The sequence below is a fragment of the Stegostoma tigrinum genome, chromosome 7 (assembly GCF_030684315.1).
Source record: "Stegostoma tigrinum isolate sSteTig4 chromosome 7, sSteTig4.hap1, whole genome shotgun sequence".
Classification (NCBI taxonomy): Eukaryota; Metazoa; Chordata; class Chondrichthyes; order Orectolobiformes; family Stegostomatidae; genus Stegostoma; species Stegostoma tigrinum.
This window is the reverse complement of record NC_081360.1, coordinates 105,855,638-105,869,646: the sequence shown is the minus strand read 5'-3', so window position 1 is coordinate 105,869,646 and position 14,009 is coordinate 105,855,638. Positions and strand designations below refer to the sequence as shown.

The 14,009-nt window shown below is 48.9% G+C and overlaps 1 protein-coding gene across 1 annotated transcript in view; it reads right to left on the bottom strand.

The window, feature by feature from the left end:
• Positions 1–6,077, bottom strand: part of LOC125454182 (insulin-like growth factor-binding protein 5) — a 50,236-nt gene extending 44,159 nt beyond the window's left edge. Inside the window, exon 1 of the mRNA XM_048534679.2 lies at positions 5,372–6,077. Within this exon, the coding sequence (XP_048390636.1) occupies positions 5,372–5,726 (355 nt within the window). The 5' untranslated portion in view covers positions 5,727–6,077. The remainder of the gene's footprint in view (positions 1–5,371) is intronic.
• Between the last annotated feature and the right edge of the window lie 7,932 nt (positions 6,078–14,009).

Here is a 14,009-nt window from a genome sequence, read left to right as displayed (position 1 = left end):
GGTTGACACTTTATTTACAGGCTGGTCAGTCTAACCTTGGTGATGTGGGACTTTTTGGGAACATTTTTGTGGAACATGATTTATTTGTCGCGAAGTGATATCAGGGATCATCATCTTGGAATCTGAAAGAGACTTTTGTGTTGAGAAATGCCATTGATGAGGGAAGTTAATTTGATGTGATCTCCATGGACTTTAATGACTGTTTTGATGAGGTCCCTCATGCAGACTGGAGGCCATTGGATCCAAGACAAAGTGGCTCATTGGATAAAAATTGGCCATGAGGCAGGAAGCAGAGGATGATGGTACAGGGATGTTTCTCTGACTGGGAATCTGTTCCACAGACCTCAGTGCTGGGACCCTTACTGTAATGATTTGGACTTACACTAGGGAGATGATAAAGTCATTTGTGAATGACACAGACATTGTTCAAGTGGTAAATAGTGATGAGGACAGCCATAAACTGCAGGAAGGGTATTGACAGACTGGTCAGCTGGGCAGAGCAGTGGCCAATGGAATTCGCTCAGTAAAGTGTGAGGTAGCACACTGAGAGATGACAGACTCAGAAGGGGTCACACTGAGAACAGTAGGATCTTGGAAAGTTCTGATGATCAGAGGGATCTTGGCATAAATATCCACAGGTTCCTGAAGGTAGAAGGTCAATAGACAAGGTCATTAAGACTTGTCTTTATGAGTCTAGGCCATGAATTCAGGGCAAGAGGTTCAGCTGGAGCTGTATAAAACACTGTCAGACCACAGCTGGAGCACTGTGTTTAGTCCTGGTCACCACACTGTAGGAAGGGTGTGATTGCACTAGAGACAGTAAGAGGAGATTTACCACGAAGCTGCCAGGGATGGAAGGTTTGGACTACCAGGAAAGACTGGATTGGCTAGGATTGTTTTCCTTGGAGCACTGAATGTTGGTGGGGATCCTGAGAGAAATGATTAACATAATGAGGGGCATCAATAGGGAGGGTAGGAAGGTACATTTTCCATTTTTAAAAAGATCAATAATTGGGGATGGTGGGAGGATTTAATGGAAGAGACGGAAGGCTAAGAAGAGAATTGAGGGGGCTGTTTTTCACCCACAGGGTGGAGTGGGGGTGGGGCGAGTCTGGGATTCACTATCTGTCGGGGTGGATGAGTCTGGAACAGCATTGTGTTGTCACAGCCCCCAGGGATATGGGCTCAGAACTGGAAAATAGGATTACAGTCGTCAAATCCTTGCTGACCAGAGTGGCCAGAATGGGCCAAATGGTTACCTTCTGTGCTGTAAACATTTATGTTCCTGTGAGTTCCCATTCAGCCTGCTTACAGAGTAGAGCCAGTGTGACTGTCCCCTGGCCAAGGGAATTTCCCAGGCTTTGTCTATTGTCCACCTCCCAGTTTGTTGAGTTTAAGATTCCTGACCCTCTTCCTGGATTCTGTTTGTCAAAGACTGTCCTGAGCCTCTTCCCTTGCAATCAAGTCTCTGCCTCTTGCCAAACAGCTGATCCAGATTTCACAAGCATTCCTGAGAATCCTGCGTTGGGGGCCTTGTGAACCTCAGCTGTTGTGTCTCCCTCTGACAGCTGCAATGCTATAGGAGCAGCTGGATGGAGGGCAGTAACATCTGGCTGGCTTACTGCACATCTGTAGGATGGGAGCAGCTGTCAGGGTGTGAGCTGGAAACACAGGCAGCATCACAAGTGTGCGGAACAAGGACACACTTCCGATTCGTTTCCTGTGAGTTATGGCTGGCTACAATCGCACGGTGCAAGTTTAACTCTGAACTGACAAATTTGCTGAGCACGTGTTCAGACGCTGGGAGGTTCTGCAGCAGTTTATTGCCTGGAATTCACTCTCTGCCTCTCTCTCCCTCTCATGCTCTTTCTCTGTGTTTCTCCCAATCCGTCTTCAGCCCAGGGTTCATTTGTCAAAACATAATCCAGTTTCTCACCTACAGAGAGGTCCCCTCCTCTCCTGCTTTACTCCGCTACAAACAGCTCTATCCCTTGCAAGCCCTTTGCCCACATAACCCCTATCCTCACGTGACTGGGATACTGCAGCTTGATTTTAACCAACCTCTCTCCTCCCACCCCCCAGCCCCATCTCTGCCTGCCTCCTCTTCCTCCCTTCCACAACCCCCTTCTCTGTCTCTCTCTCTGTCTCTCTCTCTCTCTCTCTCTCTCTCTCTCTCTCCCCCCCCCGCTCTCCCTCCCTCCCCCCAGCTCCCCCTCTGCCCTGGGTCATTCTGTGTTTCTCTCTCTCTGTAAGTTTCTCTCTCTCTCTCTCTCGCTCTCTCTCTCTCTCTCCCCCCCCCCCCCCCCCCCCACCTTTCTTTCACATGACAGTCACTATCACTTTCTCTGCCACTGGCTACAAAAGCAGGTCAGAAGCTGGGAATACTGCGGAGAGTAACTCACCTCCTGACTCCCCAAAGTCTATCTACAAGGCACAATTCAGTAGGACGATGGAGTACTGCCCACTTGCCTGGATGCTCAGTCGCAGCAGTGTGTACCATCCACAAGATGCACAGCAGAAATTCACCAAAGATCCTCAGACAGCACCTTCCAAACCCACAGCCACTTCCATCTAGAAGTACAAGGGGCAGCAGATACATGGGAACACCACCCCCTGCAAGTTCCCCTCCGAGCCACTCACCATCCTGACTTGGAAATATATCCCTGTTCCTTCACTGTCGCTGGGTCTGAATCCTGGAATTCCCTCCCTAAGGGACATTGTGGGTCAACCCACAGCACATGGACTGCAGCGGTTTCGAGAAGACAACTCACCCCCACCTTCTCAAGGGGGCAACTAGGGACGGGCAATAAATGTGTTCTGAACCAACAATGCCCACATCCTGCAAATAAATAAAGAAAGCTTCTCTCTGCCCTGGGGGTCTCTCTCTCTCTCTCTCTCTCATTTGCCTGCAAACGGTATCATTAGGTGCAGGCTGTATGGTGGCTCAGTAGTTAGCAAAGCTGCCTCAGGGACCCAGGTTCAATTCTACCCTTGGGTGACTATCTGTGTAGAGTTTGCACATTCTCTCTGCATGGGTTTCCTCCCACAGTTCAAAGATGTGCAGGCTAGGTGGATTGCCTGTAGTGTTCAGGGACGGGTCTGGGTAGGATGCCCTGAGGGTCAGAGTGGGCTAGTCAGGCTGAAAGACCAGTTCCCACACTGTGGAGATACCATCAATGAATTATTGGATTCAACATCGGCATTCAGCTCTCAGTCCTTGCTCAAATTTTTCTTTCCCATTGTGATTGTCTCTCTCTCTCCCTCCTTCACCACATCACACTCGCTCTCTGTTTTTTTTCTGTCATGCTCACTGTGTAGCTGTCTCTGTTCCTCCCCATCACTCTCTCTGCCGTTGTCTACGTCTCTCTCCCACTTTACTTCTCTCACCCTGTTTTGGTCTGTTTCTACCTTCATTAGTCTCTCTGTTGTCTCGGTGTGTCCCCCACCCCACCCCACAACAGTATCTCTCTCTCTCTCTCTCTCTCTCTCTTTGGAATATTGTGCGCAGTTTCGGGCCCCGTATCTAAGGAAGGATGCGTGGCATTGGAGAGGGCCCAGAGGAGGTTTACGAGAATGATCCCAGGGATGAGGAGCTTGTCATATGAGGAGTGGTTGAGGATTGTGACTCTACACTGATTGGAATTTAGAAGGATCAGGGAGGAGCTGATTGAAGCTTACAGAATATTGAGGGGCCTGGACAGAGCGTACGTGGAGAAAATGTTTCTACTCATAGAAGAGACTAGGACCTGAGGGTTCACTCTCAGAGGGAAGGGACAAACCTTTCAAACTGAGATGAGGAGAAATTTCTTCAGCCAGAGGGAGCTGAATCTGTGGAACTCATTGTCTCAGAGGGCAGTGGAGGCCAGATCACTGAGTGTATTTAAGGCAGAAATGGGCAGGTTTTTTGGTTTGTAAGGGGGATCAAGGGTTATGGGGAAAAGGCAGGAGAGTGGGTTTAAGAAACATATCAGTCATGATTGAATATTGGAGTAGACTGAATAGTCTAAAGTTTCTCCTCTATCTTATGGTCTTCTCTGTGTCCCTCTCGCTTCCTTTCCCTCGCCCTGCCAATGGCCCTCTCTGACTGTCTCACCCTTTTCCCTCTCCTGCTCAAAGTATTCAGCTCCATATGTAATAACAGCACTGAATGGATTGACAGGTAAACAGGGGCAGGGAGAGCCGGGGGCAGGGGGACGCCGGAGCCAGGGGCAGCCGGGGGATTACCTATGGGGCAGGTGGAACTCCAGAGGTATGTTGATTCCGAGGGGAGGGGGGGTGAGGAAGCAAGCAGGCGAAGCAAGGTTACCTGGGGAGCAGGCAGAACTCCAGTGGCAGGTGGATCACTTGTGCAGGGGTTGGGGGGGGCAGGTAGGCCACCTGTAGAGGGGATGGGAGAGGGAGGGGGCAGGTGGGTCACCTCTACAGGGTGTGGGAGAGGGACTGAGCAGGTGGGTCACCTGTACAGGGGGTGAGGGAGGGAGGGGGCAGGTGGGTCACCTGTAGATGGAATGGGAGAGGGAGGGAGCAGGTGGGTCACCTGTAAAGGGGGTGGAAGAGGGAGGGAGCAGGTGGGTCACCTGTACAGGGGGTGGGAGAGGGAGGGGAGCGGGTGGGTCACCTGTACAGGGTGTGGGAGAGGGAGGGAGCAGGTGGGTCACATGTACAGGGGGTGGGAGAGGGAGGGGGCAGGTGGGTCACCTGTACAGGGGGTGGGAGAGGGACTGGGCAGGTGGGTCACCTGTACAGGGGGTGGGAGAGGGAGGAGGCAGATGGGTCATCTGTAGAGGGAGTGGGAGAGGGAGAGAGCAGGTGGGTCATCTGTAGAGGGAATGGGAGAGGGGGGAAGCAGGTGGGCCACCTGTACAGTGAGTGGGAGAAGGAGGGAGCAGGTGGGTCACCTGTAGAGGAGGTAGGAGAGGGAGGGGACAGGTGGGTCACCTGTACAGGGAGTGGGAAAGGGATGGAGCAGGTGGGTCACCTGTACAGGGAGTGGGAGAGGGAGGGGGCAGGTGGGTCACCTGTACAGGGGGTCGGAGAGGGAGGGGGCAGGTGGGTCACCTGTACAGGGAGTGGGAGAGGGAGGGGGCAGGTGGGTCACCTGTACAGGGAGTGGGAGAGGGAGGGGGCAGGTGGGCCACCTGTACAGGGGGTCGGAGAGGGAGGGGGCAGGTGGGTCACCTGTACAGGGGGTGGGAGAGGGAGGGGGCAGGTGGGTCACCTGTACAGGGAGTGGGAGAGGGAGGGGGCAGGTGGGCCACCTGTACAGGGGGTCGGAGAGGGAGGGGGCAGGTGGGCCACCTGTACAGGGAGTGGGAGAGGGAGGGGGCAGGTGGGTCACCTGTAGAGGGAGTCGCGGGGAGGCGGCACTCACCTGGCTGCGGGGCAGAGGCTGCCTCCTCCTGGCTGTGTCGGTAACTCCTGGCCGGCAGGCAGATCCCACGGCCGTGCAGCAGTGCATGAAGCGGCTTCTCCTCGTCCGGTTTGGGCAGGCACTTGAGGCCGGTGCCGCAGACCTCGGTGTAGACGCCGCAGCTGTGGCCCTCGGTCAGGGCACAGGTCAGGCAGCAGCCGCAGCGTGGCTCCTTTACCAGCTGGCACCCTACAGGCTGCGCCTGGCACAGGGACTCTGTCTTCTCATCACACGGTTCACAGTTCACCATCGGCCCCAGCGCCTGGCAGCGGCTGTACACAGCCAGGGAGAACAGCAAGAGAGCCCAGAATAACATGACCAGTCCCAGCACCTCCCGGAGACCGGCACCAAACCTCTTGAACACACAGCAAGCAACACAACAGAAGTATTCGCCAACTTTCCAAAAACTTCTCCAAAACTTTGCATCCAAACAAAAGCTTTCAAATTGCTCCTTTTATTTTCTCCTTCCTTTTAAAAACACTTTATTTGCAAAATTGCAAATACAGTTCTCAAAGTTCTCTGCTGGAAAAAAAAGCTGTAAAACCTGCCGATCCTGGACTATCAGTGAGAGAGAACGAGCCGGAGTCTCCGTCCCCTGTCTGCTTCACAATCTGTTCCCTCACTGCCCACTCCCCTTTTTAAATAGACATCCCTGCTTTGAATTAATCACTCCTCCCGGAGCGAGGCTTATTTGCAAATCCAGCTCCCAGCTGTAAACCAGCCCAACATACACTCAGTTCCAGTCTGAAAGGTGACACCCATTTGAAAATTTGAACCAACGTATTATTTACCGTAACCAGCGAAGAGGGCGATTTAGCCCTCACTCTTTTCTCATTCTCCCAGAGAGCGTACATCTGACAGCAAAGGGGAATAAAGGGGGCAGAAACTGAGGCAGAGGGAGGGAGTCAGAAAGGGAGAGACAGTGGGGTTTGGGGGGGGAGAGAGAGAAAGCGGGTCAACAAGACGAAGATAAAGAGAAATAGACAGGAGAGAGGCACAGATACACAAATGGTCAGAGAGGGGGGGAAGAGACACACAGAAGTGGTCAGACACACACAGGCACAAAGAGAGAGAGAGAGAGACACACACAGAGGCAAACATAGATGGTAAACCAGACAGAAGCAGAACCGAACTGCAGCTGTGACTGTATATATACAGACATTTTTATGAATAAAGTACATTTTTGAAATAGAAAAAAGAGCAGCAATTGCACACACACACACAGACACACACACTCTCTCTCACACACACACACAGACACACAGACACACACACACACACTCTCTCACACACACACAGACACACACACTCTCTCTCACACACACACAGACACACACACACACAGACACACACACACACACACACTCTCTCTCTCTCTCCCACACACAGACACAGACACACACACACACACACACAGCCGTGGGAGACACAGACAAATACACAGAGAAGCAGTGATGCCCTGAGGGAGACAGCAGGTAAGACAGTCCAGCCATTGGAGGCTGGAGGCTGGACCCATTAGCAGTGAATTTATATATCGAAGGGTTACTGCTGGTCCAATGCAGTGACTGAATCCTGCTGTCCCCATTTGTTACAGAGCTCATTTACCCCACTTTCACTGCTAGCACAGGAACTGGAAGAGACCTCGGGAAAATGCTGGAGTCTGGTATAAAGGACGCTATCACTGAAAGTATTAGCAGTATTGGACAAAGTTGGCATGGGTTTATAAAAGGCAAATCATGCTTAACAAACCTACTGGAGTTTTTGTGTGAATTTAGCTGTAGCATTAGCAGGGGAGGACCGGTGAATGTGGTATATCTGGGTTTGCAGAAAGCTTTTGTTGGGTCCCCCATAAGAGGTCAGTGGGGAATATTAAAATCTGTGGAATGAGGGTAGTATATTGGCATGGAATGAGAATTTGGTGACAGACAGAAAACAGAAAGTGGGAATAAATAGGTCATTTTCCAACTGCAGGCTCGTGAGCTACCACAAGGGATCAAACCCCAGCTATTCACGCTATAACATTAATGAACTGGATGAGGGAACAAAATGCAACCTTTCCAAGCTTTCTGGTGACCAAACATCGGCTTTTGTGCTCCTGAGATGCTGTTTGGCCTGCTGTGTTCATCCAGCTCCACACTTTGTTATCTGGGATTGTGAGTTGTTGGGAGGATGCAAGGAGGCCTCAAGGTGAATTAAACAAGTTGAGTGTGTGGGCAAATGCACACAGCAGATACAGCGCCATGTAGTACAGATAAGTGGAAAGTTATGCACTCTGGTGTGAAAAGCAGAAAGGAAGAGTTTATTTAATACTGGAAATTGTGGATGCAAGAGGGGATCTGGGTGTTCTTCTACACCAGTCAATGGATCTAGACAAGAAGCTGCTGCTAGCAGTTTGGAAGGCAAATGGCTTATTGGCCATCATTGAAAGAAGATTTGAGTTCAGGACTGGGGGTGTCTTCATGTAGCTGTAAGGGCCTTGGTGAGACCATAGCTGGAACATTGTGTGTAATTTTGTTCTCCCTGCCTGAAAAAGGATAAACTGCCTGAGAGGGAGTGTAGTGGAGGTTTATTCGGCTGGTACCGGGGATAGCAGGATTGATTGATTGACTGGTGTCACATACCAAGATACTGTGAAAAGTGTTGTTTTGAATGCTATACAGGTGGAACATATAAAGTGCAACAGGGTCACGGAACAGAGTGCTGAGTGCAGTGTTATAGCGGCAGAGAAGGAGCAGAGAGAGAGATCAACATTAATATTCGAGGAAGATACAGTTTTTGAAACTATTTTTACATGTGTTCAAATGTTCATATCTTCTGCCCAACAGATATACAACTGGGATGGGAGGAGTTTTTGACTGTGACTGTCTGATGAAGAGAGGTTTGACTGGGTTTATATTCTCGAGTGATTACAGGGAGTGAGAGGGGGGTCTGATTGAAACGTCTAACATTCTAACAGGGCTGGGCAGATAAGATGCAGGGAGGATGTTGCCCCTGGGGGGACGACTTTGAATTAGCAGATCCACTCCCGGGATATGGGGGTAGGGCATTCAGGATTGTGATGAAGAAATCTTTCTCCACTCAGAGGGAAATGAACCTGTGGAATTCTCTGCCACAGAAAGCTGGGTCGCTGGGTATATTCAAGAAAGATGCAGGTGTATTTTTAGATTTTAAAGGCATCAAAGAGAATGGGAAGAAAACAGGCAGGGAGCTGGATGATTAGCTGTGATCACATTGAATGACTGAGCAGGCTTGAAGGGTTGAATGACATACTCCTCGTATTTTCTATATCTGTCTGTTTCAGTCTGGGAAGTTCATTAATTCACCTACAGCTTTTCCAGGTTTTGATGGAGATGGTCATCGATTTCCAATTCTCTTTTGTGAATCAAAGTGCTTTCTGACATCACCCATGACCCTGGCTCATAGCTTTAGGCTTCTGCCCCTTAGATTGGACCAACAACACCAGAAGAAATGATTAATTTCCACTCAGTAACTCAGATAATCATGGTAGTTTATCCTGTTAACAGTACAGTTTCTATTCTATAAACTGAGTATATATTCAACATCATAAAATGATCCAGGATATTTCAGCATTTGAAATATGACAGTGAACCATGGAAGGTGATAAAGAGGTAGGCTTCAAGGATCCTCTGAAAGGAGGAGACCACAGGCAGCTGGAAAGGGTAGGGGAGGTATTTCCTGAACTCAGGGCTCTGGCAATTGAAAGCACTCTGGGGGATGGGCAAGATCCCAGAGATCTACCTTGATGAGATCTTTCTTTAATCTTCCTCTCCAGGGGATTACAAGCCCAGCCTGTGCAACCTGTCCTCATAACTTAACCCTTTCAGCCACGGGATCTTTCTGAGAAATGTGCTCTGCTCTGTCTTCAAAGCTGATATCTCCTTCCCGAGGGATGGGCCCTGCAAGTGAACCTATTGACTCCTGATGGGGTTTAATCAGAGCTTCAGGAAGCTGCAGCATCACCCCAACCTGCGACCCCCCCTACTCAAACCCCAGTCCCTGATGTACACCCTATTTCCAGAATTATTAGTATTGAATCTTAAAAACTCCTTTTAGTCATTCCTTTACATTTCTTCACCTCCAAACTTCCTGGAGGTTTAAGATTCTGGGGCTTCCTCGCACGATTATCATTGTCCCTGCTGATACTTAATGGGTCAATCCCAGCTCAATAACCAGCAGGAACTCTCTTTCCCAGAGAATGGTGGAGGTGGAGGCTGGGTTATGGGGAATGGAGGTGGGAGTGGTGATGAGGGAGGAGTTGGAGGTGGGGGGCTGGAGGTGGGGTGGGGGGGAACGTAGGTGGGAGTAACGATGAGGGAGGAGTTGGAGGTGGGGTCGGGGGATTGAAGGTGGGAGTGGCGATGATGGAGGATTTGGAGGTGGGGAGGGGGCTGGAGGTGGAGGCAGTGTTTATTGAATTTTTTGAAGATGGAGGTAAATTCATGATAAACAGTTGTTTTGAGGGGATAGGTGGGAATATGGAATAATCAGGTCAGACATTCTCTCTTGGTAGAACAGTGCAGCAGGATTGAGGGGCCAAATGGCCTGCTCTTCCCAATCTGTTCTTTTGTTCACACTCTCCATTCTGCTTTCTCATTTCTCTGTCTCCATTTATTTCCAAATGTTAACTTCATTATAACTCTGTGCCTTGTCTATTTGTCTCAGGTCTCCAGGTTTCTGTCTAAATCTCTTCCTCTTGTCTGTAACATCTCCCATTTGTCACATCCTCGTTACTGGTCACCTCCTGCTTTTAGAAGCTGTCACCCATCCTCCCCTCCTGGGCTTTGCTATCTTGGTTCCCAAGAAGTGATTTGATCCCTATTGTGACTCTCACCTCTGCTCCCAGCTCTTTCTGTCAGCCTCACTATCCCGCAGGTAGTAAATCCTGACTGGAAAGTTGCTGATGCATCCAATTACACCTCAGACCAGCTCTGGCCAAGTTGTAAGAAATGCTATTCAGAATTTAGGAGGATCTTTCTGTAATTCTCTCTTACACTCTGATCTCAGACAAGACTGAGTGGGGGGGGGGGGGGGGGGGCGGTATCTGTGGTGCCAAAAAATACAGAGAAAATTCTGATTTTTTCAAAAATAGCTGATGTTAGATTTTTAAAAATCATTATTTAACAAATCCTGCAAACCTTTCATCATTAGCTTTTTTTTTAACAACTGCAGTAATGATGGTGACCAGTCAGAGGCAGTAGCACCTTATAATGTAATGCAGCTAAAGTCTCACACAATTGTGTTTATTAATTCCTTCAATAATTAACTCTTTGTGGATACCAGTAAACCAATGTGTCACAAAGTAAACTGGATCCCAACTCAATTGTTCAGGACCTCGCAAATTTCATAGACCTCCAGGCTAGGGTGGATTGGCCATGCCCCTCGTGTCCATGGATGTGCAAACGAGGTGGATTCGCCACGGGAAATGCAGGGTTACACGGGTAGGTCTGGGTGGGATGCTCTTCAGAGGGTTGGTGTGACCTGATGGGCTGAATGGCCTGCTACCTCACTGAAGGGATTCTAAGCCTAAGACCAGTATTATTGCCCGTCCCTAGTTGACCCTTGAGAGGGTGGTGATGACCTGCTTTCTTGAATCACTACAGTCTGTGTGCACACGCAGTAGTTGGAAGGAGTTCAACATGATTGAGTTTATGCTTGTCCTTTCTGGTGCTGAGCTTGGGGTAATCTGTCTCATTTGAAAAAAAAATCACAAAAACATCTCAACTTGTATCTTGCAGAATTCTCATTAATATTAAATCTGTCACAATACAGTGTTATCGACTCAATTGGGGCATGGCGGCCGGTACTGGGGGAGGTGGGACTATTACCAATTGGACGGTCTATACCTGGGAAGGACTGGAACCAATGTCCTAGGGGCTGCTTTTGCGAACGCTGTTTGGGAGGCTTTAAACTAATGTGGCAGGGGGATGGGAACCAAATGAGGAGGGCAGTGGACAGTAAGTAGGTAGTAACTAAAGCCTGTAGGGAACTAGATAATTAAGTCAGTGTGACCAAGGGGAAGAGTTGGCAGAGAGCAGATGATGAACACAAAGGGACAGGTGGTCTGAGTTGCATTTGTTTTAATGTGAGAAGTGCAGTAGATAAGGCAGATGAGCTTAGGGCTTGGATCAGTACCTGAGAGTATGATGTTATTGCTATTACTGAGACTTGGTTGAGGGAAGGGCAAGATTGGCAACTGAATATCCCAGGATCTCGATGCTTCAGGCAGGATAGAGAGGGAGGTAAAAGGGGTGGAGGAGTTGCATTACTGGTCAAAGAGGATATTACAGCTGTGTTGAAGGAACGACTTGAGCTATGAGGCAATATGGGCAGATCTCAGAAATAGGAAGGGTGTGGTGACAATGTTGGGGCTGCACTACAAGCCTCCCAACAGCGAGTGTGAGACAGAGGTACAAATATGTAAACAGATAATGGAAAGGTGAGGAGAAACAGGGTGGTGGTGTTGGGAGATTTTAATTTTCCCAACATTGACTGGGATTCACTCAGTGTTAGGGACCAAGATGGAGTGGAATTTGTAAGGTGTGTCCAGGAGAGCTTTCTAGAGCAGTATATATGTAGTCCAACTCGGGAAGGGGCCATACCGGACCTGGTGCTGGGGAATGAACCCGGCCAGGTGGTTGAAATTACAGTAGGGGACTACTTTGGAAATAGCGACCACAATTCCCTAAGTTTTACAATACTCATGGACAAGGATAGGAGTGGTCCTAAAGGAAGAGTACTAAACTGGGGGAAGGCCGACTATACCAAGATTCAGCAGGATCTGAGGAATGTAGATTGGGAGAAACTGTTTGAAGGTAAATACACATTTGATATGTGGGAGGCTTTTAAGGAGAGGTTGATTAGCGGGCAGGAGAGACACGTTCCTGTGAAAATGAGGAATAGAAAAGGCAAGATTAGGGAGCCATGGATGACAGGTGAAATTGTGAGGCTAGCAAAGAGGAAAAAGGAAGCACACATAAGGTCTAGGTGTCTGAAAGCAGACGAAGATTTGTAAGAATATCGGGAAAGTAGGACCAATCTGAATCAAGGAATTAAGAGGGCTAAAAGTGTTCATGAAATATCTTTAGCAAACAGGGATGGGAAAATCCCAAAGCCTTTTATTCACACATAAAGAGCAAGAGGGTAACTAGTGAAAGGGTTAGCCCACTCAAGGACAAAGGAGGGAAGTTATGCGCTGAGTCAGAGAAAATGGGTGAGATTCTTAACGAGTACTTTGTGTCGGTATTCAACGAGGAGAGGGACATGACGGATGTTGAGGTTAGGGATAGATGTTTGCTTACTCTAGGTCAAGTCAGCATAAGGAGGGGGGAAGTGTTAGGTATTCTAAAAGACATTAGGGTGGATAAGTCCCCAGGTCTGGATGGGATCTATCCCAGGTTACTGAGGGAGGTTAGAGACGAAATAGCTGGGTCCTTAACAGATATCTTTGCAGCATCCTTAGACACTGGTGAGGTCCCGGAGGACTGGAGAATTGCTAATGTTGTCCCCTTGTCTGAGAAGGGGAGCAAGGATAATCCAGGTAATTATTGACTGGTGAGCCTGACGTCAGTGGTGGGGAAGCTGCTATAGAAAATACTGAGGGATAGGATCTATTTACATTTGGAAGAAAATGGGCTTATAAGTGATAGGCAGCATGGTTTTGTGCAGGGAAGGTCATGTCTTACCAACTTGATAGAACTCTTTGAAGAAGTGACAAAGTTGATAGATGAGGGAAAGGTGTTGGATATCAGATACATGGACTTCAGTAAGGCGCTTGATAAGGTTCCCCATGGTAGGCTGATAGAGAAAGTGAAGTTGCATGGGGTCCAGGGTGTGCTAGCTAGATGGATAGAGAACTGGCTAGGCAACAGGAGACAGAGAGTTGTATTGGAAGGGAGTTTCTCAAAATGGAGACCTGTGACCAGTGGTGTTCCACAGGGATCTGTGATGGGACCACTGTTGTTTGTGATTTACATAAATGGTCTGGAGGAAGCTATAGATGGTCTGATCAGCAAGTTTACAGATGGCACTAAGATTGGTGGAGTAGCAGAGGACAGGGGACTGTCGGAGAATGCAGCAGAATATAGGTAGATTGGAGAGTTGGGTGCAGAAATGGCAGATGGATTTCAATCCAGGCAAATGCGAGGTGATGCATTTTGGAAGATCCAATTCACGAGCGAACTATGTGGTAAATGGAAAAGTCCTGGCGAAAATTGATGCACAGCAAGATCTGGATGTGCAGGTCCATTCTACCCTGAAGGTGGCAACGCAGGTCAATAGGGTGGTCAAGATGGCATACGGCATGCTTTCCATCTTTGGACGGGGTATTGAGTACAAGTGTTGGCAGGTCATGTTGCAGTTGTATAAGACTTTGGTTCGGCCACATTTGGAGTACTGTGTGCAGTTCTGGTCGCCACATCACCAAAAGGATGTGGATGCTCTGGAGAGGGTACAGAGGAGGTTCACCAGGATGTTGCCTGGTATGGAGGGTGATAGCTATGAGGAGAGGTTGAGTAGATTAGGATTATTTTCATTAGAAAGACGGAGATTGAGGGGGGACCTGATTGAGGTCTACAAAATC